Raw genomic sequence first — 27,767 nt, 5'->3', positions numbered from 1 at the left:
GCTTTTTGGCACCCAGTGGTGTTTTAGCAGCAGCCTGGTGGTCACTGGCTATCAGCATGTTGGCTATGGGACCATTTCACGGGTTACCAAGAAGTTTGTTGATGAAATGTCACACCAGGTTGGGTTGGGCCCCCTGAGACTGGCCCTGTGGGATGGCTCCGTGCCACAGTGGGGCCGGTCTGTGTGGTCTGGGCACATTCCCAGGCATCAGTGTGTGCCAGGAACCACCGCAGTGCTCTCTGGGGCGGGCTGAGAGCCTGCCCTGTGTCCACCTTTGGAGCAGCAGCTGCCTGGGGACCACGGTGGAGCAAAGGGACCTCAGAGGCACCCGAAGGTGAGGGAGCAGGGCATGGCATGAGCGCTGGGGCTGGAATGGTGCCTGCTTGGGCTTCAGCAGAGAGACGTGGTACCACAGTTGTTTGGGGACACAGAGGTCCCCACGGTGGGGCTGGGCACAGGCCCATGTCCTCAGCTCCTGCATGTCACGTTTTCTCCTTGCAGATGAACCTCCTTGCCCAGGTAAAGGGGGAGCCGGTAGGAGAGCACCTGCACCGAGGCAGTGCCACCCCTCTACTGTGGCACCCAGCACCCAGAGACCCTGCAATGGGGGCATGACAAGTGTTGAGTCTGGGGATGTAAGGGTGGCTGCTCTGGGCTGGGGCTGGGTGTTACCAGGGTGCATGCCAGCAGGGATGGGTGCTGGAATGGGGGATGCTAGAAGGGATGTGTGCTAACAGGGATGGGTGCAAGCAGGGATGGGTCCCAGGCTTGCTCTGCCCCTCTCCCAACAGGTTAGCTCCCTGGTGCAGACCCTGAGAGCCCGGGATGCGCTGCTCCTCCAACCCCAGCGCTGGCTGGGCTCCTGGGTGCGACAGGCTTGTGGTGCTGGTGTGGGGACTGGGCAGGGGGTGGCATTGGTCTGGGAAGGGGCTGAGCCATGGCACTGGTGCTCTGGGTCCCACCTCCCAGCACCACTGGGGCTGACACCACATGTTTGTCCTTCCAGGTGAGCAACTCCAGGCAGGTAAGTACTGGCATTCCCTCTGTGTCCCGCAATGACTGCCTCACCCCTGGCACAACAGAGCCAAATCCTGCATGCCCGGCCTCTTCCACAGCACCCACGGTGCTCAATACCATGAGGAGGTGGTCCCTCCTTGGGGGATTCCCCATCTATTGATACCCAAATTGTGCTTAAGTCACCATGGGGACAGGGGATGAGCCAGTGGGTTGGTGATGCTGCCAGTGTTGGCAGGGTACCGGTGTCCCTGAAACACAACCGTGTCTCCAGGCAGTAGCTGGGGCAGCGAGCACAGCGGCATTCTTCCTCTGCGAGGGGCTGCTGGGCCAGCACTTCAATGTGGTACCCAATGGGGTGGCTGAGCCACAGCCTGGGGACCTCTTCCTCTTCCCACTGGCCTCAGGGGGCCCTGGCTGGTGGGGTGCCCACGCTGGTGTCTACTGTGGTGATGGGGAGATCATCCACCTGGAAGGTGAGCCCCAGGAGGTGGTCATGCTGGGGGGAGGTCCTCATAAAGGGACATGGGTACAGCATCACCTTCACCCCACAGGCAGCTCAGGGATGTCCCCATCAGGGATAGTGGCCAAGCACAGCAAGAGCCACCTCCTGCGGACACGGGGCCCGGCCAAGGTGCTGCGGAGGAAGGGAGGGATGGATGTGGTTGCTCTGCAGCAGCGTATCCGGGTGGCCATGGACCAGCCGGTGGAGTACGACGCTGTCACCTGCAACTGCATCCACTTTGCCCTCACCCTGCTGGGGCTGGGCCAGCTCGCGGGTGCCACGGTGGGTGCCACCACCCTGGGAACCCTGACACCCACCCCAGCCATGTGTCACCACAGCCCATCTTGTCTCCCAGGCATCCCCAGCACTGCAGTGATGGAGGTGGTGATGTACTCGGGAACATGCAGAGCTGGAGCATCCTTCCTGGGGGACCAGTGTTGCTCCAGCAGCTTTGTCCTCCCTCTTGTGTAGCAATAAATGGTTGCATGGAGACCCTGCACCAACCCAGTTTGGTTTGTGTTCTTTTCAGGATTCCCAGGAGGGCTGGTGGGAACCCATCCGCAATGGGCACAAAGGGCAGGGCAGGGGGACAGGGGAGGTCATTTCTGCCTGTGTAGCTTAGTTGCCCTGCATTGATGAGAGGCTTTATTATAACTTGCTACCTGAAATGTGCCTGTTTTCATCTCGTGGTGGGTGGGAGCTGTCTGGGGAGCAGCCAGTCACTGGGGCTGCTCTGCTGCCCAGGAACAGCAGAACTAACACATTGCCAGTAGCAATGATAACAAAAGAACAACAACAACAGCAGTATTATTAATAATAATAATAATAATAGAAGAATCTCACCTACTGTAGGAATGCTATAATTTAATACATAATATTTGCATCATACATCATATATAGTATGCTATGTAGATATACTATATCATGTAGAATATATAATATATTGTGATAGAATATAGAATGGAATTATTATCTGCAATATAATGTTGTATATTATAGATAATATTATATGACATATTACATATGCAACATAACATGTATAATGTATAATGTATTATTTATCACAGATGTATATAACATATATTATGTATAATGTACGATATTATACATACTATCACATAACATATAATGTTATGTGACATATAACATATATAACATATGTGTAATGTATAATGTATAACACTTACCTAGCATATATTATATCATATATGGACTATGTAGGTCCCTGACATGGCAGAGGGTTGGAACTAGATAATCTTAAGGTCCTTTCTGACTCCAACCATTCTATGATTCTATAATATAATATTGGAAAATATATAATATATATAAAGTCATCTGATTAATATACTCTAGTATATTATAGCGTAATGTAATATATAAATGCAATATGTGGTATATACTATGTAGCATATTATCGATAGTACATAATATATAATGTATACTATATATATGTATGAAATACTGTATTATGTACGAAATAATAATATAATGCAATGTAACATGATACAGTATCATCTGATTTAATATAATCTGATATAATTTGAATACGTATAATTGTACAATCTCTTCTGATGTATGACATATAACCCAAACACCGCTAATAACACCCTGAATCACCTCCGTGTTACCGCTGACTGGCACCGACCCTGCGCGGGGTGCGTAGCTGGGGACCCCCGATGGAGGCGGGGCTCGGCCCCCGGAGCATCCCCGGCTGCCTGGGGGCGCGGGCAGCGCTGGGCGGTCCCGGCCCCGCATGACGCTGACATCAGTCCCGGCATCCCACCCGCATCCCGCCCGCATCCCCCGCCATGGCGGCCAGCCCGGCCTACGGGGAGGACAAGGGGGGGGCCTCCAGCCTGGGCGAGCCCGAGTACGGCCACGACCCCGCCAGCGGCGGCATCTTCTCCTCCGACTACAAGAGGTGGGGACGCTGCGGGAGCCGGGGACAGCGGCGGAGCCGGGCCGGGGGCTGCCACCGCGGGGCCTGGCCGCTGTCCCCGGCTGGGGCCCGGTACCCGGCTGCGGGGTGTCCATGGCCCTTGTGGAGGGACGGGATGAGGATGACGATGAGGATGGGGACAGGGATGGACGCAGGGCACCCCGTCACACCACCTCCACTGCAGGTTACAAAGGCCAGGGAGGATGCTGCGGGAAAACTGAGAGGTTTTGGAGACAGTGTGGCGGGGAGGATGCGTGGGGACCCCACACACACCCTGCACCCCCACCCCTGGGCTGGAGGCACACAGGCACCGTGTCCCCCCCATGCACTCTGCCGGCTCCTGCAGCTTTTGGGGGGCTCCCAGGTGACTGCCCCCCCCCCCACCCCATCTTGGTCCCCAGTAAGGGGGGAAGCCGGGAAATGTCACCTCTGCATGGGGTAGGCTGCTAGGGGAAAGGCAGCAGGGACGCTGGGGCTGAGGGGAGTCCCTGGAGCTGCAGGAACATGGGGGTCCCTTTGACACCCCTGCCCTGGCAGTGTCCTCCATCCTGGCCCACTGGCGGTGTCACCCCTCCCTGACTCACTGATGACGTCCCCCGTTCAGGCAGTGTCCCTCATCCCTGGACCCCTCCCTAATGCTGTAGCAGTGTTTCCCTGTCTGGATGTATCCCCCACCTCTGACCCCCTGGCATTGTCCCCAGTCTGGCATTGACCCCCCAGTCATTATTGCCTGATAGTGTCCCCCAGTGTGGCAGTGACACCCTAGTCCTGACCCACTGGCAGTGTCCCCAAAGGTGGCTATGTCCCCTCATCCCTGTCCTGCTGGCAGTCCCCCAGGCTGGAAGTGTTCCCCAGTTTGGCAGTGTCCCCCCATCTCTGGCCCCCTGGCAGCGTCCCCCAGCCTGGTAGTGTTCCCCTGGCCCCAGGTCTGGCAGTGTCCCCTGGCCTCTACTGGCAGTGTCCTTCCAGCCCTGACCTGCCATCAGTGTTCCCTGGTCCAGCAGGGTCCCCACCACTGTGCCCCACTGGCACTCTGGTATGGCAGCATCTCTCAGCCCTGACCACCCTGGCAGTGTCCCCCAGTCTGGCCAGGTTCCCCCAGTGACATGCTATCAGTGTCCCCCATCCTGGTAGTGTCCACCCATCTTTGGCCCCCCGGCAGTGTTTCCATCACTGCCCTTCACCCAGATCCCATCCACCTGTGGCCACACCAGCTCTGCAACCATCCCCGTGAACTATGCATGGCGTAAGGGAAGTGTCACCTCATCACCCAGGTGGCACAACCCCAGATGTCCCATTGTGCCACCCCACCAGCTGTGCGGGGGTCCCTGGCCCTGGAGAAGGTGCTGCCTGCAGTGTTCCCGAGCTCTGCTGCAGGATGGGTGTCACTTGGGATGTGATGCTCTGGGGTGGCCTTGCCCACCTGGAAGGGCGTTGCAATAGTCTGCAACCCAACACCAACCCCACGTCAGGTTTCAGTGGCAGTGCCAGGAGGAGGAGCAGGGCCACAGCCCTGCCACCACCATCCCCAGGGCCACCACTGCTGGCCAAAGCCATGCTGTCCCTGCCACCAGTGCAGAAGCTGCTGCGGCAGCTACCGGCTGGGCCAGCAAAGCCACCGGTGGGTGGTGACACAGCTGAGGAGGTGACAAGCCCAGTGCTGGCCACCGAGGCTGGACAACCTGCCTGCTACAGCGCCCTGCAAGCCGACGAGCTGCGGCTGCTCGCTGGCCCCAAGCCCACCGTGGCCACCAGCACCGGGCCACCGCTGCGGTAAGATCCCTCCAGGGAGCTCCCCTGCACCCTCTGGTGATGGTGGCTCTGGATGAACATCGCCCCATGGGTGCCCCCCCCAGTTGCTGTGGGTGGACACAGCACAGGTCCCCCTGGTTTGGCAGGGACAGATGTCCCTTAGGAAAGTGGACAGTGGTGACAACCACCCTTAGGAAAGGCTGGTGACATTTTCCCAGACCAGGGAAGGTCTGGAAGGACCACCTGCATTAGGGCGCACTGGCACATCCATGCCATTGTGTCCATGAGGGATGGGACAAGGGACATGCTCAGTGCGGCCAGCATGGAGCTGGTGATGGGCACCTGCTCCCTGGAAAGTGATGTGGGGACATCCTGGTGTAAGAACCACAGCTGGGCTGGGATAGGGTCTTGTCCCAGTGCCCAGGATGGGGACAGAGCTGGGTGTCAGCGCTGCACTGGTCCCTCCATCTCCTCTTTCACCTGGCTGTAACCCAATTCCTGTCCCCATCAATAATGCATGGGGAAGGGTTCTGTTGTCACCCTGGTGGCAGCGACAGGCTGGGAGCAGAAAAAAAAAAATTAAAATTGGTTCAAAATGGCTAAAAATGTCAAATGGGATTCTTTTTTGCCCCTGTGTGGTGCAGACACGATGACCTCAAGGAGATGCTTGATAGCAACAAGGATTCGCTCAAGCTGGAGGCCATGAAGAGGATTGTGGCGGTGGGTGTTAGATGGGTGGGAACACTGCTGGTGCCAAGCTGTTCTGTGCCGTGCTGGCCAGACAGACTCATGCTGCTCCTTTAACCCCTAGATGATCGCCCGGGGTAAAAACGCCTCTGACCTCTTCCCAGCCGTGGTGAAAAATGTTGCCTGCAAGAACATTGAGGTGAGGAAGGTCTTGAGTGGCCCTGATGGGATCCATTGGTGTCCCCAGGGTCTGGCACCTCACCTGCAGGCAGGACTGCGGGATGGGATGGGTTCTGTGGGGCTCTGAGGTGGCTTGACCACCTTTACCTTCACCTCACAGGTGAAGAAGCTGGTGTATGTCTACCTGGTGCGCTATGCAGAGGAGCAGCAGGATCTGGCCTTGCTCTCCATCTCCACCTTCCAGCGAGGACTTAAGGTGGGCTGCTCTGGGGACACAGGGGGAGGCTGGGGGAGCAGCAAGCCTCCCATGGCTGCACTGCAGCCCCTGCATGTCCCCACAGGATCCCAACCAGCTGATCCGTGCCAGTGCCCTGCGGGTCCTCTCCAGCATCCGCGTGCCCATCATTGTGCCCATCATGATGCTGGCCATCAAGGAGGCAGCCTCGGACATGTCCCCCTATGTGCGCAAGACGGCCGCCCATGCCATCCCCAAGCTGTACAGGTAATGGGGGCTCAGCTGCTGAATTTTGGGGGCAACAACAAGGGTGCAGGGTCTCAGCCATGCGGTGCAGCAGGGACAGGGAAGGATAGAGGGTTGCTCTGGCCCCACTTGCCCTGCTTTTCCCTCACAGCCTCGACTCGGACCAGAAGGACCAGCTCATCGAAGTGATCGAGAAGCTGCTGGCAGACAAGACCACAGTAAGCAAGGCGCCGGGTCCCCTCCTACCCCTAAATCCGGGGATGTGACCGTGCCCCCTCACCTGGCACCCTCATGGGAATGCAGCCATCGTTGCAGATGCCACCATCCCCACTGTTCCAACACCTGATGGTGCAGGGATGCAGCTATCCCCAGAGACAACATCTCTGTGGGTATGTCACTGTCCTCACCAAGCCAGCATCCTCATGGGGATGCCACCGTCCCCACTGATCCAGCATTCTCACAGAGATGGAGCCATCTCCACCAAACCAGCATCTTAATGGGAATGCAGCCAGCCCTGCAGAGCTGGAGTCCTTGTGGGGATACTGCTATCCCTAACGGACCAATACCCTCATGGGGATCCCACCAGCTCCATTGAGCTGCCATCCCATCCCCACCAAACCAGCATTCTCATGGGGATCCCACCATCCCCATCAAGCCAGCACCATGACGAAGATGCCACCATCCTAGTGAGTCACCCTGGGCTTTCCCTTCACAGCTGGTGGCCGGCAGTGTGGTGATGGCCTTTGAGGAGGTGTGCCCGGAGCGCATTGACCTCATCCACAAGAACTACCGCAAGCTCTGCAACCTGCTCATCGACGTGGAGGAGTGGGGACAGGTGGTCATCATCAACATGCTCACCCGCTACGCACGCACCCAGTTTCTCAGCCCCAACCAGAATGTGAGCGTGGGATCCTCAGGGTGCCCTGGGAGCCCCTGGGGAGGTGGGGTGAAAGGAGGGGTGCTGCTGGGGGGGGGGTGCAAGGTGTCCCACCTCTTGACAGGAGTCCTTGCTGGAGGAGAGTGCAGAGAAAGCTTTCTATGGCTCTGAGGAGGAGGACACCAAGGATCCCAAGGCAGAGGCAGCCTCATTGGCCAAGCGCAAGCCCTATGTCATGGACCCTGACCACCGCCTGCTCCTGCGCAACACCAAACCCCTGCTGCAGAGCCGCAATGCTGCGGTGAGCCCCCCACTCTCCATCCCCTGAGGCCACCCATGGTGTCCATCACCTGTGGCCTATGTTGTCCCCACTGGCCAAGGAGTCACTGAGGTGCTTGAAGGACACCCAGGGTCGGGTTTCTCCCGGGTGCTGTGGGGGACGCAGCCACTCCTCAAGGTGTCCCTGTGCCTACTGGCTGACCCTTGGATGTGTCCCCGCAGGTGGTGATGGCCGTGGCACAGCTCTACTTCCACCTGGCACCCAAGGCAGAGGTTGGGGTCATTGCCAAGGCGCTGGTGCGGCTCCTGCGGAGTCACAGGTCTGTGGTCACAGATCTGGGTTGCAGGGGTTGCCTCCCCCACCACTTGGTTGGTGGGACCCATCAGAATCCTCAAGACCCTGTGAGAGAGCCCCATAAAGCCCAACCCTGCAGGGACATTGGCTTGGGGTGAATCACCAAAACAGATTGGCCTGGCCCAATCAGATACTGGGGGGCAGCATCATGGTGGCACCAGCTTGGTGATGGGTCCTGCCCCATCTTCACAGGACAAACTGGGTGGGTCTGGCTCTGCCCCACTGATGGTGTCCTCTCTTTGTTCCTGCAGCGAGGTGCAGTATGTCGTGCTGCAGAACGTGGCCACCATGTCCATCAAACGGCGGGTGAGGCTCGGACTCAGTGTGGGAGAGTTGCCCTGTTGACTCTGGAGCGGAATGAGGGCAAACCAGCAGGGTCACCAGGGCCAGCTGCTTGCAGGTGGCCTTGGCAAGGAGGGGACAGGGATGGCACTAATGGCACTGGCTCTGCATGCAGGGGATGTTTGAGCCGTACCTGAAGAGCTTTTACATCCGCTCCACAGACCCCACACAGATCAAGATCCTCAAGGTGAGCTGGAAACACCCAGCAGAACCCAACACTGCTTTGAGGCTTCACAGACCCCTTCCCTATGGGGCAGCTGCCCTCCACAGCCTGGGGACAGGAGGACAGGCAGGACCCTGTGCCCCAGCACCATGTCCCTCTGATACTCATCTCTTCGTCTTTCCTGCAGCTGGAGGTCCTCACCAACCTGGCCAATGAGACCAACATTTCCACTATCCTGCGGGAGTTCCAGGTATGCCATGGTCATCCTGAGGCCACTGGGGTGCCACCCCACATGGCTCTGGGTGCACAGACTTCACCATGGGGGGATGGAGGAGGCCCTACCAACAGGAGTGGGCTGAGGCCATGCCAACCCCATGGATGGTTCCAAAGAACCCAAACGTGTGACCACCACATGGGGATACGCCCAGCACTGGCAGGTGGGTGACATGTCATGTGTGTGTGTGTGTGTTCCATGCCTGCACAGACCTACATCCGCAGCATGGACAAGGACTTTGTGGCAGCCACCATCCAAGCCATCGGGCGCTGTGCCACCAACATCGGGAAGGTGCGGGACACCTGCCTCAATGGCCTGGTCCAGCTCCTCTCCAACCGGGATGGTGAGTGTCTGCAGTGGGATTCAAACGAGGGCTCCATCGCCCTTGGGGCAGGACCCTGCTGAGGCCGAGGTCTCTGCCTGCAGAGCTGGTGGTGGCTGAATCCGTGGTGGTCATCAAAAAGCTGCTGCAGATGCAGCCGGCGCAGCACAGCGAGATCATCAAGCACATGGCCAAGCTCACCGACAACATCCAGGTGGGTCGGGACGTTGCAGGACCCCTGGGCCCGGGGCAGTGGCAGCAGTGCCATGTGCGTGGGGCCATTTGCAGGTGCCGATGGCGCGGGCCAGCATCCTGTGGCTCATCGGCGAGTACTGCGAGCATGTGCCCAAGATTGCACCCGATGTGCTGCGCAAGATGGCCAAGTCCTTCACCAATGAGGAGGACATCGTCAAGTTGCAGGTCATCAACCTGGCAGCTAAGCTCTACCTGACCAACTCCAAGCAGGTACCAGTGACGTGGCCCAACAATGTGCCTCAGTTTCCCCAGTGGGGAGGGAAAGGCTGGTCCTGAGCACGTCCTCTGGTGCAGAGCAAGCTGCTGACCCAGTATGTCCTCAACTTGGCAAAATATGACCAGAACTACGACATCCGCGACCGGGCCCGCTTCATCCGCCAGCTCATCGTGCCCACTGAGAAGAGCGGGGCCCTCAACAAATACGCCAAGAAGCTCTTCCTGGCTCAAAAGCCTGCTCCCATCTTGGAGTCCTCCTTCAAAGGTACCCCCACTGATGACAGGCCATGGGGACACAGGGCCGGCTGTCAGCATGGTGCTGCATGGCCACCCCTGAGCTGCTGCCCCTTCTCACCCTGCCCTAGATCGGGACCATTTCCAGCTGGGCTCCCTGTCCCACCTGCTCAATGCCAAGGCTGTGGGTTACCAGGAGCTGCCTGACTGGCCGGACGAGGCCCCTGACCCCTCTGTGAGGAACGTGGAGGTACGTGGAGCACCCCAGGGTGCTGGGTGCATGGGGGCCAAGGCAGAGGTGTCATCTCAAGGTCTTCAGAGGGTCACAGAAGGCTCCCACACCCCACTTGGGCACAGGAAGGGGAAGGACAAGGGCTGCTGTTTGGGCCCCCCACCCGTGGGCAATGGCCCCGCTCCATCAGCCCTGTTCTGGCAGGTTCCGGAGTGGACCAAGTGCACCAGCCGGGAGAAGAGGAAGGAGAAGGCGGAGAAACCTTTCTACTCCGACTCAGATGGGGAGTCGGGGCCCACGGAGTCGGCTGACAGTGGTGAGGACCCAGTGGGCATGGCAGGGCATGGGGCAGGGGACACTGCAATAGGGACATCCCATCATTGGGGGGACATGGTAGGGGATATGGAGGGATGGCTCAGGGATGCAGTAGAAGGACACAGGGATGCAGGGATGCAGAGGGAGCATGCCGTGAAGAGCATGCAGTGAAGGGGTGCAGCAGGGTGGGGGGAAGCAGCAGTGGGTATGAGGATGCAGTGGGAGGCTGAGGGGATGCAGTGGGATGCAGTGGGATGCAGCAGGGAGCTGTGGGGCTGTCGGGATGATGCAGCAGCAGGGCTGAGCCGTGCCCCCTGCAGAGCCTGAGTCTGTCAGTGAGGACAGTGGCAGCTCCAGCAGCTCCAGCTCCAGCTCCGGCAGCGAGGAGGAGGAGGAGGAAGAGGAGGAGGAGGAAGGCAGCGGGGAGCAGTCTGAGGACAAGGAGGAGGAAGAGGAGAAGAGGCCGAAGAGGAAGGAGAAAGAAGGCTCCCGGAAGGCAGCCGCGGGGAGTGCGGGCAGGTATCCCCTGGGAAAGTGGGGTGCCCCGGCCAAACCTTTGCCTGCCCTGAGCCAGGCCCTCCCCACAGCCCCAGCGAGGATGAGGAAGAAGAGGGGACAAAGAAGGATAAGAAGAAGAAGGCAGCTCCGGGGAGGAAGGGCCATGCCGAGACCTCATCAGAGGAGGCCAGCACGTCCGAGAGCAGCTCCTCAGGCTCCGAGTCAGGCTCCGAGGCAGATGCCAAGCGGAGGAAGGCGGTGAGGGCCGGGCTGGGCTGGGGGGACACCTGGGGACACCAGGAACACCTGGACACCCCACTTACAGCCCCCCACTTCTGTGCCCCTTGCAGCCCCCCAGAAGCAGGGCCGGCCCCAAGGAGATCTCCCTGCTTGACCTGGATGATTGTGAGTGTCTGTCCAGGGCACACGGGGTGGCTGTGCCGGTGGCACTGGGGAAACTGAGAACAGTCGCTGAGGTCAGGGCCCCACCAGTCCTCTGGGAGCTGCAAAACTGGGATGAGAACCAGTGCGGGGGGCAGTCCTTGTCCCCAGAGGGTGGCTGTGGGACAGAGGGCTGTACCAGCAGGGTTGTTCTTATAGAACGGTCCCCATGCAGGTTTGCTACCAGGGTTGTCCCCATGCAGCTGTCCCATGGGGCCACTGGGGTTGTTCCCATAGGACTGTGACTCATCAGAGCCCTATTAACCCTTTCCACCCACCCCTGCAGTCACCCCTCCTCCTCCCCAGCCCATCCCCTCCAGCAGCGTCATCTCCACCAGTCTGGTGACTGACCTGGAGGGCCTCACGCTCACGGACACCTCCCTGACACCTACTGTAAGTGTCCCCCATGCCCTTCCTGGGGTGTCCCAGGACCCCTGTCCCCCATGGGGGCTGCAGGCTGGGGGTTCAGCATCACACACCAGCCCCTCGGCCCCTGGCAGCTGCTGAGCCCAGCGTTCGGTGCGGTGAGGACCTACGAGCTGCTGCACCGCATGGCAGGCGAGGGGCTCTCGGTGGAGTACTGCTTCAGCCGCCGGCCCTTCCCGGGGGACCCCCACATGGTGGCTGTCCACATCCAGATCTCCAACAACACTGATGCCGAGGTGAAGAGCCTGCGGGTCAGTGAGCCCAAGCTGCTCTCTGGGATGAGGATCAAGGAGTTCCCGGAGATAGGTATGGCACAGCACATCACGGCATGGCATGGCTGCGATGCTGTGAGGGGGGAAATGGGGACAGGGCTTGGCTGGTGGAGGGGACACGGGACTCAGTGGCAGCACTGTGGTTTCAGAGCGCCTCGCACCTGGGGACACGGCCAACGTGGTGATGGGCATTGACTTCTGTGACTCCACACAGGCAGCCAACTTCCAGCTGTGGTGAGTGCCCAGTGTCCCAGGGGCTCTGGGGATGGGGAACAGCAGGACATGCACCTGGATCCTTCAAGGGAGGGGAGAAACTGGGGGGAGACAAGGAGATGGCAGCAACACAAGATCCAGCCTGAGTTCCCCCTATTCCCAAAGCCTCATATGCTTCAGTTTCCCTCTGGCTGCTGCCTGCCCAGGGCAGGGATGGGAAGCTGGACACAGGGAAGGACATTCTGAGCATGTGTTCCCCTCACCCACTTGTCTCCCCAGCACCCACACGCGCCACTTCTACGTCTCCATCCAGCCGCCCGTGGGGGAGCTCATGGCCCCCGTCTTCATGAGCGAGAATGAATTCAAGAAGGAGCAGGGTGAGTGGGGGACAGGGATAGAGGCTGCACAGGTACCCACCGCCCCACTGCCAATGCTCATGCCCCATTTTGTCCCCTCTGCTGCTCTCACTGTGGTCCTAGATCACCTCGCATGGCCAGGCGAGGGTAAGTGGCTGCTCCGCAGGTCCCTAGACTAGCTCTGCCCTCTCATCCCCCTGTGGTGACTGCCCTGGCACCAGGGTGGCCCCAACCAGGTCCCCACACACCGTGGAGGACTTGTGCCACTCCTGGTGCTCCCAGTAATGGGGACACCCTGGCCCAACATCCCCCTGCTCCTCGAGGAGCAGCACACAGGGGTCTGTGCTAAGCGGTGGGTACTCAGTGCCCTGTGGCACCTGGCCCCATTGCCAGGTCCCTGTCCAGATCCCATCCACAGGAACGTTGCCACTGGGCAGGGGCACAGGGATGAGTCCAGTGAGGGTTGTGGAAGAAGGATTTTCCTGAAACCCCGTCAGCAGGCAGGGCAGGCAGCTTGGGATGCCATGGGGGACAGAGATGCAGGGAGCTGGCAGCTGGAGGGGCTTGGTCTGGGAATGTCAAAACAGCACCAGAGACAGGCAAGTGCTTCTGCTGCCCACTCCAGGGAAGCTGACAGGCATGAGCGAGATCACGGAGAAGCTGACACTGCCTGAGAAGTGCCGGAGTGACCACGCCATCGTCCAGCAAGTGACCTCAGCTGCCAACGTGGGCCGTGTGCCCTGCGGTGCCAACAATGAGTACAGGTAGCGCTGTCACCTCCCCGGTCCCACACCAACCACAGCAGGGGCACTCAGGGCTTGCTTTGGGACAAGAAGTCTGCGTGAGCCCACATATGATGGTGGCTGGGGGTGGCAGACACTTTGCTGATTCCCACCGGAGCATCCTGGGGGACAGGAGGGTGACAGGGGGACAGCTCACCCTGAACCCCGTGTTCACTGGTGGGCAGGTTCGCAGCCAAGACGATGACGAGTGGGAGCCTCGTGCTCATCACCCTGGAGCGATGGGAGGGTGCTGCGGCCCAGCTGACAGTCAACAGTGAGAAGATGGTTATCGGCACCATGCTGGTGAAGGACATCATCCAGGCCCTGGCACAGTGACTGCCAGGCCCTGCCCTCCCACCCTGCTCTGCCCCACACCACTCCCCAAAACACTCCCTGCCCCAATTCCTGCTGGGTTATTCCCTGCTCCAATCCCTGGAGGGCCAGCAGGCAGTGACCACTGGGTCAGCTTCACTGCTGGGAGGAAGGAGCCATATGGGGCATACAGGATGCAGGATGATGTCCCACTCAGAAGGATGGTGGTGGCTCCAGCCCCCGTGGAAGCACAGCGTGCCTCCAGCCCCCAGTCCCTCTCCCCATCTCCCAGTGCAACCCCTATTTATTATGGCCATGACCTCCCAATAAAGTTCTTCTCAAACCCGCTCCCTTCCCCTGCTCTGCTCTGTGTGCACAGGAGCCAGATCAGCCCCAAACTGCCCTGCACTGGCCTCTGCCAGCCCCTCTGGGGCAGCACTGGGGACATCAAGGGACCAGCAGCTGGGAACACAGGAGTCCCCCAGGGCTGCTGGCTCCTGGTGAAACCCCCACACGGACACAGGTGGGGGTGAACACCCCCTGGCCCTGCAGAGGGGGACAGGAGGCGTTTGGTGCTATCCAGGGATCTAAGGAGCCCTGGGAGGTTTCCAGCTATTTATTCCAAGTGGCATCACTCAACGGCAGAAATGCCTGCAGCGTCAGGGCTGGGTCTGTTCTGCACTGTCACGGGAAGGATCCCTGGTGCCAGCTCTGGGGACAGTTTTCATCTCCGAAGTGGGATTAGAAAGGTAAAAAAAGATGGAAAAGTGACTGCTGCAGCACGGGCTGGGTGGGCTCGGAGAGCCCCGGCTCCCCTGTGGCTGCGGCCGGCAGGGAGCCAAGGGATGCAGGGGAAGGGCTGATCCCCGAACAGGCAGTGGTGCTGCACACAGGGTGAGGGGTCCCCAGCACACGTGCAGGTGCCGGGACAGAACCGCCTCAGCGTTTCTGCCCCGCGAGAGCCCGCTGCCCGGAGCGGCCGCTGCAGCAACGGGTGGGCCCCACCGGGAGAACCCTGCTCCCACACGGGCTGTGGCAGCTGGAGCCCCCCCTCACCCCGCTCCCTGCGGTAACCCCGTGGGCTCCGATCCCAGCCTCAGGCGGCCCCGCGGGCTGTGACAACGCCGAGCGTCGAGCGCAGAGCGGGACCCTCGCCCCCGCGGGGCACGCCGGGACACGGGAGGAGCACTTTGGGATGGGAGGGGGGCCCCGCGGCGCGCACCACGCGGCGGGCGGGCACCGCGCGCATGCGTCCGTGGCCCCTCCCCTCAGCAGCGCCCCCCCACCCCCCTCAACGCCGGCGGGGCGGTGGCACATAAAAGCCAGTGGGGCGGGTAGGGTTCCCTGCTGCTGCCGCTTCCTTCCCCTCCCCTCCGGGATCCGCCCGCCCGCAGCACCGCCCATGGCCTTCCCGCCGGTGAGAGGTGGGGGGAGACCGGGAGGGACACGTGCCGGCGGGCCCGGTGCCTCACGGAGCCGAGGCGGAGGGCGCGTCCCCTTTAAGGACTCCCCCGTCACGTGATTTCACACGTTGGCGGCGTTGTGGGGGGCGGGAGCGGCGCTGAGGTGATTCCCGTCCCTTCCCGTGTGGTGGCGGAGCGGGGATGGGGTCCCGGCTCTCAGCGCATCCGCTGGGACCGGCTCCGGGGCGGGGGAGTTCTGGGATGAGTCCCCGCTCCCCCTCCCTCCTTCCTCCGAAGCCGGGTTCTGCTGCTCAGTGATGCCCTGAGGTGCTGCGGCTCCCTGCCCTGAGAGAACGGGGAACTCTGAGGGAGCTTCACCTCAGGGAGCCCATCAGCAGCCCCCTGCCACATTCAGGGTTGAAGCTGGTACTGGAAGTAACACAGTGGTCCCAGTTCGGCGAGCGTGTGGTGCCTGTGGATGCCTTCATGGCAGGTTATTAGGGTGAACCGAGCTGCAGGTGCTGAGCTCTGGTTCCCGGTGGTGGGGTGTTTTTTGGCTTGAGGTGTTCGTGGCCTTGCTTGGCAGCGAGTGGTTCTGAGTGCTTCTGAGCTGTCCTTTTTAGCATACAAAGCAAAAGGAACTGCTGTTTTAACTTTAAATCAGGTGACTGTGAGCCCCATGTAGCAAAATGGGGCTTTGCTGGTGACCCAGGAGACTTGGTCCCTGGTTGTGCTGTGCAGCCAAGAGGGTTTTTGAAAAGCATGTTTATTTCTACTCTTCAGTATTCCCCAGCTAAACCCAATTATCACTCGTTGCAGCTGATTTTGTGGCAGGCTGATGATATGTGCTGCAGCTGGGTGCTGGTGGATGTGCTGAGGGTGGGAGCTGGGCTCTCTGAAGATTTTGAGGACCCTGTTCTTTGTTGCAGCTTCCCTAAGCAGCAAGTCTTCCTAAACCAAATAGAACTTTATTCTGCTTTTATAATATAGTGAAACACACAGCTGTGGTATTACTTGAGTGAGGGCTTCAAAATGTTTTGTTTCATAAAAATACCATAAAGTTGGTGCCTTGACAGGGAAGCTTCCTGGAAAGCAGGAGTTCTGGTGAAATCAGTGCTGAAGTCAGCACCCCCCTGTAAAGTGCTACCATCAAAATCCCTTCCAGCCTTGATTCGAGTCAGATGTGTCCCAGACCTCCCCATCTTGAACCCTGGGGAAGCTGCTGAAGCTCACCCTGCATGAGTGTGGTGCAGGCTACCCTAACCCTCCCCCTGTGGTGGTGGGGGTGTTGCTTGATTAGTGCTGCTGCTTGGTAGGAACAGTTACACCAATATTATGCTTTAAACTGGTGTAGCTGACTTCAGCTTGGGAAGTGAAATTTACCAGTATAAAAAGACTTTTAAGAGCTGTCATTCATCAAAGCATGGAGTTACCTTGGCTTGATTATGTTGAGACTGGCACCACTTTAACAGCATCTTACATGTTGTCTTAGGGTTCAAGCCCCCTTTGGCTGTGGATGCAATACTGAGAACCCCTTTGGGCATTGGCTTGGTGCTGCCTTGGTGGAATTTTCACAAAAGATGTAAAAAGCAAAGGCTGAATTGTAGCTAACATGGAGAGGCCTTCTCTGCTTCAGAGCGTCCCCAGGAGCAAATGCAGATCTTGGCTATACCAGCAGCTGAGCTGTGTTTAATGACTTCCCTGAGGAACAGGATATCCTAATCCTGTGTGGGGCTGTTGTGGGTTCTGCCTAGCCCTGGGATTTCATTATCTCTAGGTTTCCTGCAGGTGAGTGTGCCTCAGGACTGTGGAGTTGCCTTCATTTCCACTCTGGATATCTCTGATGGCTTTTGGAATGATAGAAGTATCTGGAGCCTGACAGTGCCCTCCACAAACCCTCATAGCATCCTGTGGGTGCATCTTCCTGCATGGACATGGGTTCTTGCCTGAGGGTCTAGCTGAGCCAGGATCCAGGGGACTACTGTCTGAAGTTCACCTTGCTGTGTCTGTGATGCTGAAGCAGGGAATCACCAGATTTGTGCCTGGGTTGTAACTGCTGTGCCTGAAGGACTGCCAGAGAAGCCTGTATGTGTTTAACATTGTGAAATCCTTCAAGATGGAGCACTGGAAGTGAATCCTTGCTGGGCTTGAGTGTTCTTTTGCTTGTCTTGGCGTGGGGATGTGGATACAGAGCAGGTTCTGGTGGATGCAGCCTCAGGCATGATATTTCCCTGTGCTTTATTTGCTGAGTCTAAAGGCTATGGGTGCATTCTCCAGTTACACATTTGCACACTTTCCAAGGGACTATCCAGGCTGCTGAATAGCTTGGGCCCCTTATGCTTTGAAGATCTGAGGAGATGGGCTCAAAGGAGTATCTCTGTTTTAGGGGTTTAGGGAGGAGCTTTACCGAGGGGGGTGGGGGGTGTAGACCCAAGCCACTTCCTCCGAGGGGTTGGATGCCAGCTCCCGTGTCTGGGATGCTTGCAGTATCTCTAGGATATACTTGACAGTCTTAAGGGTAAAAGTGCTGTAAGTGGAAGGAATGGTTTTGGAGATTCTTGGCTGTATTCTTACTCTTTTCTGCACTTGTTTGTAGCAGCACCGGTGCTGCCAGTTTTGGGAACTGAGCAGGAAAGGACAGGCATTTGGTTTGCTGCTCGGGTTTATTTTTGTCTTGCTAGCACGAACTCTGAGGGAAATGTCTTCTGCTGGAGGTGGTTCTTTTAAGCAGTAACAGGGCTGGAATACGGAGTTTCACCCCTGTGCCAAAGACACCTAATGTGGCACTTTTTATTAAAGATAACTGGTAGTACTTTCTTAAATTGAGTTTCATTCAGCTCACTTTATAGCTTTTTCAGCTTCCTCAGTTGCTTTTTATGAAGATGACTTAAAGTTTGCTCTGCCTGTTTTCTCTTACCTGAAGCTCATCTTCAGCCCTCTATGTTTTCCTCTTGGCTTGTGAATGCTCCTGCATTGTGCCCACAGAATGCCAGGACCTTACCTGGGGGTAGGCTGAGCCGTTCAATAGATAAAAGATCTCGGACCCTTTACTGAGTAGATGTTAATAGCCTTTTAAGGGTCTGAGATCCTGAATCAATTGTTCAGGTCCTGCCTGGAGGTATCGTGTGAGCTGACAACTCAGCAACTTATCCCTGCTCCTTACCAGAAAAGGTTTCCTTTGTTTTTTAGCTATATGCTCTCTGTGTGGAGAAAAACTATGCATTGTACATTGTAGCAGTAAAACTGCTCCTAATGACAGGGTTTAGGGGGGAACTGCAAGTTACACACTTAGGCTGGGCTAAAGTTCCTGTGTGCTTGTGAAATTCGGTTTAGACCTGCCATAGGCTGCATACTGGAAAGCTTGGTAAGGGATCATCTGGAAGGAAAACCAGGTCGGTGCTTCAGGCTTGCCAGTGGCTGAATTGGAGGGTAAGTGTTGGGGAAGTCGGGCCCAAACCACATGCAGGAGTGCATACAGAAGGTAAATGTATTAAATGTCTCCTTGACGAGTACGGATGGCCCAATTTAGAGGTATGGGTTTGTGTGTGTCTGGGAGGAGCAGGCGCTCGTTTGCCGGCCCTGCTGCAGTTCAGGTCTTTGAATCTGACTTTAACTCGATTTGCTTAATGCAGGGATTCTGCTCCGGAGGCCAGGACTGGCAAGGTTGTATCTTCCTGCTGTTCTCTTTAATGTGGGTCTTAATTGCCAGTGATAGCGTTTGCTCAGCATGTTCAGGAGCAGAGTTGTGCTGCAGTGGCTTTTGGGTGGCAGGCAGACTGGCCCTCAGTCCAGAAATGCTGCTCAGAGATTAAGTTTAGAGGCTTCTAGGTTGGCAGAGGCTGGAATGCTATGCAGCTGCACTGAAACAAGCTTGGATGCAGAAGTGGCTTGCAAGAGGAGCTGAGGGAAGCAGCTGCTATTGCTGGTTCTCTGGACCAGCAGTAAGAAGCAGGAGGGGGTTGATCTTTATCATGCAGAGCTCTGATAGTTTTACGAGAGCTCTGATGGTTTGGGATAGTCCCAAAACCTCACTGCTGGTGGATTGGTGGCTGTGGAGGGTTGTGCTGAAGCAGAGCTGGTTTGGTGTAACCTCCCTCTGTAGTCAGGAGCTGCTGCTTTTAGGTAGAAGGGAAGTTCAGGATTTGATCTTTTTGCCTTCCCGAGGGAGACCTCAGGATTTGGGGCTGTTTAATTGCCTGGGAAGCCACGTGTTTTTTTTGCAAGTCTGCTTTCTGAAGTGATTGCTTGGCTGCTGGCTTGGACCATTCCGAGATATTCAAAGCTCCCAAGTGTGGGTGAGAGCCATGTGCTGGAGGGGCATGTGACTTTTCATGGTAGCTTCCTTCATTGTAAGCATTCCTGTTGTCCCCCAGTGTCAGGAGGCTGATTCTGGGGAGAAGGCACATGAAGGTTAGTAAGATCTCCACTTTACTGCTGTGATGTGCTGGTCAGAAGCAGCAGAGAACTCATGGTAGCAACCAAGCTAGTTTGTGTGCTGTGGCTGTTAGTCTGAACTTCATCCCAGCTGTGATGCATTGGTACCTGCTGTGGCTGGGGCAGGTGTGGTCTGATGAGCTGTGCTGGCAAATTGCTGACCTGTTTGATTGTTTCTTTAATACTAACAATTGCACTTGAGTGTTGCTAAGACCTAGAGCTAAAGCTACTGTTAAGTCTTGGAGGCAGTCCAGACTTCCCACAAGGTGTTGAGAACTAAGTGGTGAGTAGTAGCCTGCTTGACACCAGTATTTCTTCTTTTTTTACCAGAAAGAAGATCCTGGGAGGAGCATAAAGGACTGCTGGGATAGCCCTAGTGCTCCTGCACTCTCCACTTGCAGCAATGCAAATATATTCCGCCGGATAAATGCAATGTTGGACAACTCTTTGGATTTCAGTGGAGTCTGCACCACGCCTGTCACAGAAAGCAAACGTGATATCCTGCCAGGTGATGGGCTTGGCTGGGATGGAGGTGGGAGGGAGGATATGGGACTGGAGAAGGGGGGAGTTGCTTGCTGGGACCCAGTAAATGTGTGGTGATGATTCTTGGTGTGGGTGTTGGCATGTGCTTGTGGCCAGAGAGCTTCTTGGAGTCAGGGTTAATGATGTTTTGGTACTGGGGACTTCACTTGTGTGCCTGAAATGAGTAAGTATTTCCTGGCAGTGTAGGGTGCCTAGGAGGTCTTGCCTACACTCTCGGTGATGCTGTGGGTCACTGCGTGAGAAGGATGTGAGGTCTTTCCTGGTGTAGCTAGTTCCAGCAGACTCCTTTAGTTTGCCTTTCCTGGAGGCGGGATTAATCTGTTAGCAGTTAGTATGGCTGACCTGTTGCTTACATTGAAAATGCAAAAGAGTTTTGAATAAATGTTTGCTACAGGTCAGTTAATTGTATATTTAAGAGCACACCAAAGCAGTGCAGGTGGGTGAGGACTTTCTTGCAAAGCAGGCTTGGTATTATGAAATCAGTACTGCAAGTTCATGCTTTCAACAGCTAAGGGGAGCAGGCATATATCTGCCATCTTGCAGAACTGCCAAAGCAAAGGGTGTTGGCTCCAATCTTATTTCTGTGGAGGCAAAGGATGTGCTTTTGTCCCTTTAGAGGAGGCAAGACCTGCCAATAAGAGTACCTGCCTGATGCTCCTCCTGCCACTGCACTTCTGGGCAATGGTACTTGTGCCAAGGATTTAGGCACTTCAGAGATTGCTGTTGCTCTTCCAGCCTCTGAGTTATAGGGTCAATAAACACTCTGGCCATTATTGGAAACAAACTGACCCTCTGGACTTTTCCCAAAACAAAGTGGGAAGTAATGGGAAAGGCCTTGCCCGGTGGTGACCTTGCAGGCTGCTGGAGGCAGAGCAGCTTTCTCTGCAGTCACTTGGAGACAGGGCTGTCTCGTCCTCATGGGTAAGCTGACTTTTCATCATGTGGGTGTCAAAAGAAACCAAAAAACAAACTGCAAAGGGGTGTCTGGGCATCCTGTGGGTCTGTTTGATGCTTGTGCAGTGACTGCTACCAGATGACTTCCAGTGCAGCTTAATCTCCGTGGTATTGAAGGGCTTAGCACTGTGCACCAGGGGCTGATCTGGCCATGTGATCCTCTGCTGGCACTGCAGAAAAGCCAGAGGAAGGGAATCAGTTGCTTCAAGGTATGGATCTATAGCCAGCACTGCCTAAAGTATGCCTGGTGAACTGATACTGGAGGATGTGCTGGCTACTCCTCAGCTGCTGCACAGTGAATATTAACAAGTTCAGGGCAGTGGTGTGGTTAGTAGTGCATTTTTAGAGATTTGCTGTTGTACTGAGCTGGTCAGACTCATGGGACTTTTTTTTGTCTCGTGGCACAGTTGTAGTCAGTGCTGTATCTGCTCTTGATGCACTGGTAGCATGAGGGAGAAATAAATGACAGTATTTTCCTTTATCTCATTACAAAAGAGTTGGTTCTGGCTGCCTTGTTGGAATCTTGGCTATAGCCCTTCATACTCCATTTAGAATTTGCAATGGGAATGTTTCTTAAGTTTCACCTTACTTGTCAAAGTTAACTTAGTTGGTAAAAGAAACACCCCTGCCACTAGAGATGATGTGGGTTTGTTTTGGTTTGAGGTCTGGAGCTGGAACATCCGTTTTAATTTGCAGTACTGGCTTCTAGACTATGGAAGCTCTTCTCTAAGCTGGGGCAAGAGCTCTTACAGGTAAGTATGATGTGGCTTGCATGTAGAAAAGGGAGGCTTCCTCTAGCAAACACTTTCTGCTGCAGGGCAACCAGCAGCCAAAAGTTGTGCTTTTTGGGCTATCCTAAGCAGTTTTTTCTTGTTACTGATGTAGCAGTTGAGGCCAGTCTCACAATTGAGTGTTGACACAGCCACTTGTGCACCTTGGGGACCAGGGTGGAGGCCCTTCTCAGTGTGAGTTAAGCTGGCAGAAGGCTTTTAGCTTGTATCAAATCCTTTGTACAGTGGCACAAATGCTTGTGATGGTGGGAGGAAAGAGGCTTCCTGAAGGAAGCTGGACCCTGCTGAGCCAGGGCTGGGAGTGGCTGCCAGGGGTGCCCTCACTGTTCAGGCTAATGGAAAATGTGGGTTCTCCTTCAGAAAGTGCTTCGGGCTACAAGAGAGGCTGATAATAGAGTACAACCTGTGCTGCCCCAGCCAGGCAGCAGTTATCAGCTGAAGTACGTGGATGAGTCAGCATCTGCCAGTGCATCAGGGTTCAGAGTTATGAGTCTCCTTGCAGTGCCAGCCTAGCTTCCTTTGCATTTAGTCAGGATGTCTCAGTAGGTGATGAGGGTCTGAATGCAGCAGTTCTGCAAGCTTCCTTCTGTCTCTGGGTCAGAAAAGATGAGCAGAATCTGTTTCATGTGTTGCTGTTGGGCATTTTCTCCCTGAAGCTGTTGCTGTCAGCAAGGATGTGAATCCTTGGGCAGCAGTGACCTGCAAGGTAGGGAGGTGTCAGCACTTGGCCCCTGGCCTGGCTTGTTTTTTGTAGGAATAGTACCCAGTGGCTGTAAGGCTGAGCAGCTGATTACTAAACCAGAATATAATGCAACTCCCCTGTGTGGGGCAGGTGATTTAGAGCTGGAAGTGGACTCTTGGAGCTGTGGGCTGTGCCTCTGAGTGAACAAGATGAGGCTCTGCAGAATCAGTCTTGCCTTCAGTGAGCCTGGCTTCCAGGTAGGTGACCAGTAGAGCAGAGACCCTTGATGTTATGTGGGGTCTTGTCATTGTCCTAGGTTAAATCATTTCTGAAGAATTCATGAGCCTCTGGTGCTTCTACTCAGTGCAAGAACAACTTGTGCATTGTAGTTAAGTTCTACTATCATGAAACTCATGGCTTGGGCAGGCTTAATGAGCTTGGAGATCCACTCTGAATGTAGCAGCTGTAACAGGTGAAGGGATTGTCTCTTTACAACATAAACACTTTTGGAGTGAGAGCCTGGGTAAGAGATTTTGTTCTAGCAGGGGAAATACTTATATTTTAATCTCTTCGTGGTCCCTCAAGCTTTTCAGTTGTCTTCCTCAGGTCAAACTAAATTTATCCTGGATTGGACTTGTGTTTAAGAAGCCCCTCTCAGCATTAAGAGGATTACACATGGTGAGAAGGGAAGGCAGAAGTTCATGACCTTTCACTAATGCTATTGGGGAAACACGTGTGGAGACACCTTCCTTGGTGTGATGAGGTGTGTGGCAAGGTGGTGTGAGAATAGATCAGCACAGCAGCTGTGTGAGCAATGTGAGAGAACAGGCTTGCTCAGCAGCTGGGGAGTTACCCAGAGCTGTGTAGCAGAAGGGGCTGCCACTGGAGGTTGAGCTTGCTGTACCTAATATTAAATCTCTGGAAAGATCAATTTGCAGTTAATACTAATCCTTGGTGAACTTAGTTGCCTTCTCAAAATGAGCAGAGTTGTCAGGCCTGGCCTGGTTGTCACTGCAGCAGTTTGGGAGCTCCCCAAGCACCAGGTTTAGGTTGCTGGCCCAGACTGAAGGGTACAGTGGAGTAGGGTGGTGAAAGCTGTAATTGTAGAACCTGTCTGGTAGCTTCTGGGGCAGGATCATGTGGTGCTTCAAAACACCTGCCTTTCAGGCTGATTCAGTCTTCTCTCGAGTGTATAGTACAGACATTAACCTTCAGTGTGGTGTTGGAGATGGGAGGGAAAACATGACCTTGATAGAGGCAGGAGCCAACCTGCCACCAGCTCCACTCCTGCCAGTGTTGCTCGAGCACAGCCTGTCCTGGAGGTACTGCTTCACAGGAAATGTGGTTCTCCTCTCCCAGATTTAAAGCTGATCTGAGTGTTCATCACCAGCCTGAATAACAGTGTGAGTAAAGTCAGTTTCTGAAGGTAGTAGGTGGTTTGTTGGCCAGGCTCTAAAGCTGGGCCTTGCTGGGTGGAACCTGCTGCTACTAGATTTGGCTAAAACCCCTAAACCAGCTTTTGAAATGATCATCCTGTTGTCCTGGCATACCTTCCATCTCAAAGTAGAGTGGTGGATAAAGTTCCATCTTCACCTTTTGCATGTCCACTTCCTCACCTGGCTTCAACTGAAGGCAATGCTGGCTTAAAACAAAGGGCTTAAAAGGATTGTAGGTACCTCAAGTGTCCCAGCAGCCTTGATTTCCCTTTCATTAACCTCTGCTCACTTAATTGAGACTAAGGAGCCACTATTTTGCTTTAAGTTGATAGTTCTTTTTGTGGAGAAAACAGGAGCTGCTTCAATGACTTCCTGGGGATGGGAGTGGGTTAAGGTGGGTAGTTCAGTTACTTATGGCCCATCAGGTCCTAACAATTCTCAGTGGCTACTTTATTTAAAGAAAACTGAAGGACAAATGCAAACCCAGAGTAGCTGATATCAAAACTGCCTTCATGCTTGACCTCAACTGCACTCAAGTAATGACTTAGCATTTGTTTGGCCACCCAGAAAGTCCTCTCTGATACTATAATGTAAATTCTTCTGTTCTTCACTGCCCTGCAGCCATGAGGAAAGTCTGGGCTGCTCCGGATGCAGCTGACCTGATCTCTGTGGTCTTGGATGCAGGGACAAGGTGTTGCAGAGACCCAAAATGTAGCACAGCTTGGGTGGAGAGCATGGGGTTACCAGGGTGCCTGAGGCAGGGCAAGGCTGTTAGCAGGAGCTCACCTGACCCTGGCACTTGTGAACTGTTCTGCTTTCCCCAGGTAGCTGCTGTGTGCCAGGAATGCACATCCAGAATGGGGAACTTTAACACCTGTGTCTCAAAAAAGATGTAAATCTACTGCCTTTGGTTCTAGGCCTTTGTATTTTAAGTGTCACTTTAACAGGTATTTGCCTAGTTGGATGCAGTGCTTTTCTGTGCTGGGAGGTAGCTTAAGTAAATGAGCTTCTTCAACAGATCACAGTGGGTGCTCTATAGAGAGCAGGGACTTGGCCTAGAGCTATGTGACTCTGAAGTAGTTGCAAATTGGATGGTGGTGCTGAGGATCCAGCAGGTTTCATGATGTAATGTGCTCTGTCAGTCAAGTTTTGGGGCTGTGATCCTATGGCTCTTCCTCTGGGAAGAGGTAGGCAGAGCAGCAGGGTGAGCTCCAGTGCCTTCTTTTCCTTGGTTTGTGTAGGTGCTCTTATGGGAACAAGGCAGACTCCTCTCTGGCTGTGAAATGGGTCATGCAGCAGCAAATGTCTCCACTTGAGGAATTTTTCAGATTACAGGGGAGATGTTTAGTTATGTATTGGAAAAACCTCCTATAACTAGCAGGTTTATGCCTAACAAGAGCTTCCTGAAGCTCCTGATGATTCGTACTGTACCTCAGGAATACAGTTGACTCATCCTCTATACCCTTTCACTTGAGTTGCTTGCCTTGTGTGCAAAATGTACTTGGAGTTGAGTTTTCCGTGATGCAATTCCCAGCCTTTTACAACTGGAGGTGTAAAGAGGTGTGAAAGGCAAAACATTTGTGTGATCCAGAAGCCTCAGAAATGCTCACCTTGCCTCTTACTTTGGATCTGATTTGGAAGTTCAGACTTGGACAGAGCTCTAGGGGTGAGTCTGGTTTTGTCAGTGAGCAGAGCTGACAGCTGAGTTGTGCTTATCCTTCCCCTGCACTCTGCTCAGGAGCCAGCCTTGTCTGTGTAGGGACCTCCTCTGTAGTCGGGCTCTGTTAGAAACTAGCATGTGGGAGCAAAGGGAGACCTTTTCTGGCTGCAGAGGCAGGAGGAATAGGATCTGGCTTGTTTGGTTCATGTTTAACTATTCTATTACCTTCTGTCTCTGGATTTTCTCAGGTTTTTAGTTTAAAACCCATTTGTTTGCTGGCTTTTTAACTGGCTTTGTGAATGGCCTAGGTCTGGAAGCCTCAGATACTCGAGTGGCTTTGTGCTTGGCTGAAGCATCACCTTTCAAGACTAAGTCTGATGGTGCAGAGATGCTGCTGCTATGGGACAGGGGCTGAATCAGGCTCAGCTCTTCTCATGCTACCTTAACCTACCTGCCCCAAACTGCCTGTGGATACCAGATCCTGGTGCCAGCCTGTTCTTGCTCTCCCCATGCAGGCTTGGGCTGTAATTTCTAACTCTTTTTCTGCTTCAAATGCCTGTCTGTTGCAGCCACACTGCATACCAGACCAGGGGAATGAGCCTAACTCCCCATGGCTTGGTTTTAACCAGCTCAGCTCCCCATCCCAGCTTCCTGTTTGGAAACTCATCTGCCTAAACTGGTGTAAGTGGCAGGGTGTGCTGGGGTGGGGACAAGCGGCTGGAGGTGTAGCTTGTGTCTGCTGGCTGGGCTGCTCAGCTTGAACTGGAGAGCTGAACTGTGTCGAGATGCTGCCCCTTGAGAAGCCTTTGACACATCTTAAATGCAGTGCTAACATTTGAAGGCTGAAAAATGCAGCTTCCCATCTGGGTGGTGGTGTGGAAAGCCCACCAGCCTGTGCTGCGGTGTGCCCCAGCTCTAGGGATCTCTGGAACAGACAGGTAGACATCTTCTAGGAGAGCTGCCTGCTCTGGGACTGGCAAGTGAGCACATCACTGAAGAGCTCTTCTGGAAATGCTGTGGAAATCCAAGCTCAGGGGTTCGGGAGGTGGGAGCTCAGCCTCTTCCACCACGGAGCAGCACGACTCCCTCTGCCAGGATGCTTGGCTTCCAGTAGCAACTCCGGACAAAAATCCAGGTTGGAAAGACTCATGCTGGTTCTTGGGGCTTGGAAAAGTCAGCAGGGAAGCGTTCAGGTTGGGCTGTGTCAGGTTACAGAGTGAAGGTTTTTAATATTTGGTAGGCATTTGCTTATTAATAACTTGATATTGAATCTTTAGACTGAGTTTCTGTAGGAGAATAATTCTTCCTGCCCTAGTATCCTGTTGGTTTTGTCTGCCTTCAACAACCGAGTTGCTTTGTAACAGATTTCCAGACTCTGACTCTTAAAATAACTATTCCAGAAATCTGTTTGATTTCTGTTTAAGATGTTTTTCCTCAATGACCTGGATTCATCTTTCAGCAGGGCTGGGAGTGTTGGGGATGGGGACGTGTGTGTGTGGGGGGGAGCAGGCTTGTGCTGCCTGTCTGCTGCAGAGGGGAGAGGGGCTAAGGCTAAAATGCTGCTTATCTGAGCAAACCCTACTCTGCTTCACCAGTTAGGCCTGTGACTGGGTTGCAGGTGCTTGTCTTTGATTTTGATTGAAGTTTGTTAGAGGGATCCTCTGAACTTGAGTCTGGTTGGATTCCATTAAACTAAACAGCTGATTTCCTGAAAAATATGGATGGTTAGGGGAAACTGGGGCTGGATGCTTCCCGTTGCTGATGAATTTGTTCCCTGCTTTCTTTATTCAGTGGTGGGTTTCATCCAAGATGTTGGGTCCAGGTAGGATTCAAGTTCTGTCAGCTTTCTGTCTGTGTCCATGCTTCCCAGAAGGTGAAGCTTGGTGGGGATTAATCTTGAAGATATAAGACCGAATGGGATTCTGGTCCCCAAAGGTCTCCTGCTGCTGGGGATCTGGGCTGGTGCACAGGGCTTGTACATTTGCATAAATGCAGGAATGTTATACATTCATATGGGCAAGTTATGGTTGCTGTGGGAACAGAGTTGTCTGAGCAGTGTGCCTTTATCCTTCCTCCCTACAGCTGCGTTGGGAATGTTTTTAGGGCCTGTCCAAAACAAGTGATCCAAAAACTATACTGGAA

At 54.9% G+C, this 27,767-nt stretch overlaps 3 protein-coding genes across 14 annotated transcripts in view; all 3 read left to right on the top strand.

Moving 5' to 3' along the window:
* The first annotated feature begins 217 nt into the window (after nt 1-217).
* LOC115945409 (uncharacterized) lies at nt 218-2,013 on the top strand. Of its 4 annotated transcripts, none has more exons than XM_034066304.1 (5): nt 218-334; nt 502-519; nt 792-866; nt 1,007-1,024; nt 1,289-2,013. In XM_034066304.1, exons 2-5 carry the CDS (start codon nt 502-504, stop codon nt 1,988-1,990), a joined length of 813 nt encoding a protein of 270 aa, XP_033922195.1. In that variant the 5' UTR covers nt 218-334; the 3' UTR covers nt 1,991-2,013. The 4 variants fall into 4 exon arrangements, with proteins under 4 accessions (XP_033922195.1, XP_033922196.1, XP_033922197.1 ...); XM_034066305.1 differs by having other exon boundaries at nt 250-334; nt 502-866; nt 1,289-1,490; nt 1,569-2,013; XM_034066306.1 differs by having other exon boundaries at nt 250-334; nt 502-866; nt 1,289-1,801; nt 1,875-1,980.
* A 1,249-nt stretch (nt 2,014-3,262) lies between these two features.
* AP3B2 (adaptor related protein complex 3 subunit beta 2) lies at nt 3,263-14,054 on the top strand. 2 transcript variants are annotated; one of them, XM_034066417.1, is made up of 27 exons: nt 3,263-3,440; nt 5,855-5,930; nt 6,022-6,096; nt 6,238-6,333; nt 6,419-6,579; nt 6,710-6,776; nt 7,274-7,456; nt 7,560-7,736; nt 7,937-8,034; nt 8,321-8,375; nt 8,527-8,598; nt 8,762-8,824; nt 9,059-9,191; nt 9,275-9,384; nt 9,459-9,635; nt 9,720-9,906; nt 10,007-10,125; nt 10,312-10,423; nt 10,743-10,941; nt 11,010-11,178; nt 11,271-11,325; nt 11,648-11,754; nt 11,862-12,093; nt 12,209-12,293; nt 12,552-12,649; nt 13,254-13,392; nt 13,596-14,054. In XM_034066417.1, exons 1-27 carry the CDS (start codon nt 3,328-3,330, stop codon nt 13,744-13,746), a joined length of 3,309 nt encoding a protein of 1,102 aa, XP_033922308.1. In that variant the 5' UTR covers nt 3,263-3,327; the 3' UTR covers nt 13,747-14,054. The 2 variants fall into 2 exon arrangements, with proteins under 2 accessions (XP_033922308.1, XP_033922309.1); XM_034066418.1 differs by lacking the exon at nt 5,855-5,930 and having other exon boundaries at nt 3,401-3,440.
* Nucleotides 14,055-15,109: 1,055 nt separating this feature from the next.
* The window catches only part of CPEB1 (cytoplasmic polyadenylation element binding protein 1), a 37,235-nt gene continuing 24,577 nt past the window's right edge, over nt 15,110-27,767 (top strand). For 2 of the 8 annotated variants that reach the window (XM_031043208.2, XM_005142497.3), the window contains exons 1-2: nt 15,110-15,139; nt 19,890-20,067. In XM_031043208.2, coding sequence (XP_030899068.1) covers nt 15,125-15,139; nt 19,890-20,067 — 193 coding nt within the window. In that variant the 5' untranslated portion in view covers nt 15,110-15,124. Of the gene's footprint in view, nt 15,140-19,889; nt 20,068-21,784; nt 21,809-22,764; nt 22,787-23,793; nt 23,933-25,611; nt 25,632-26,358; nt 26,761-27,767 lie in introns of those variants that run through there. The other 6 variants (XM_005142498.2, XM_031043213.2, XM_031043214.2 and 3 more) reach the window with 6 other exon arrangements.

This window comes from Melopsittacus undulatus, chromosome 9 (genome assembly GCF_012275295.1).
Source record: "Melopsittacus undulatus isolate bMelUnd1 chromosome 9, bMelUnd1.mat.Z, whole genome shotgun sequence".
In the NCBI taxonomy this organism is placed as follows: domain Eukaryota; kingdom Metazoa; phylum Chordata; class Aves; order Psittaciformes; family Psittaculidae; genus Melopsittacus; species Melopsittacus undulatus.
The sequence above is the reverse complement of the archived record's forward strand: the minus strand, read 5'-3'. Positions and strand labels throughout refer to the sequence as shown.

Coding starts and splice junctions, on each gene's coding strand:
- LOC115945409 (XM_034066303.1), top strand. CDS start 756: ATGGGTCCCAGGCTTGCTCTGCCCCTCTCCCAACAGGTTAGCTCCCTG.
- AP3B2 (XM_034066417.1), top strand. CDS start 3,328: ATGGCGGCCAGCCCGGCCTACGGGGAGGACAAGGGGGGGGCCTCCAGC. Junction 6,097..6,237: donor TTGCCTGCAAGAACATTGAG/GTGAGGAAGGTC, acceptor TTCACCTCACAG/GTGAAGAAGCTGGTGTATGT. Junction 6,777..7,273: donor TGCTGGCAGACAAGACCACA/GTAAGCAAGGCG, acceptor TTCCCTTCACAG/CTGGTGGCCGGCAGTGTGGT.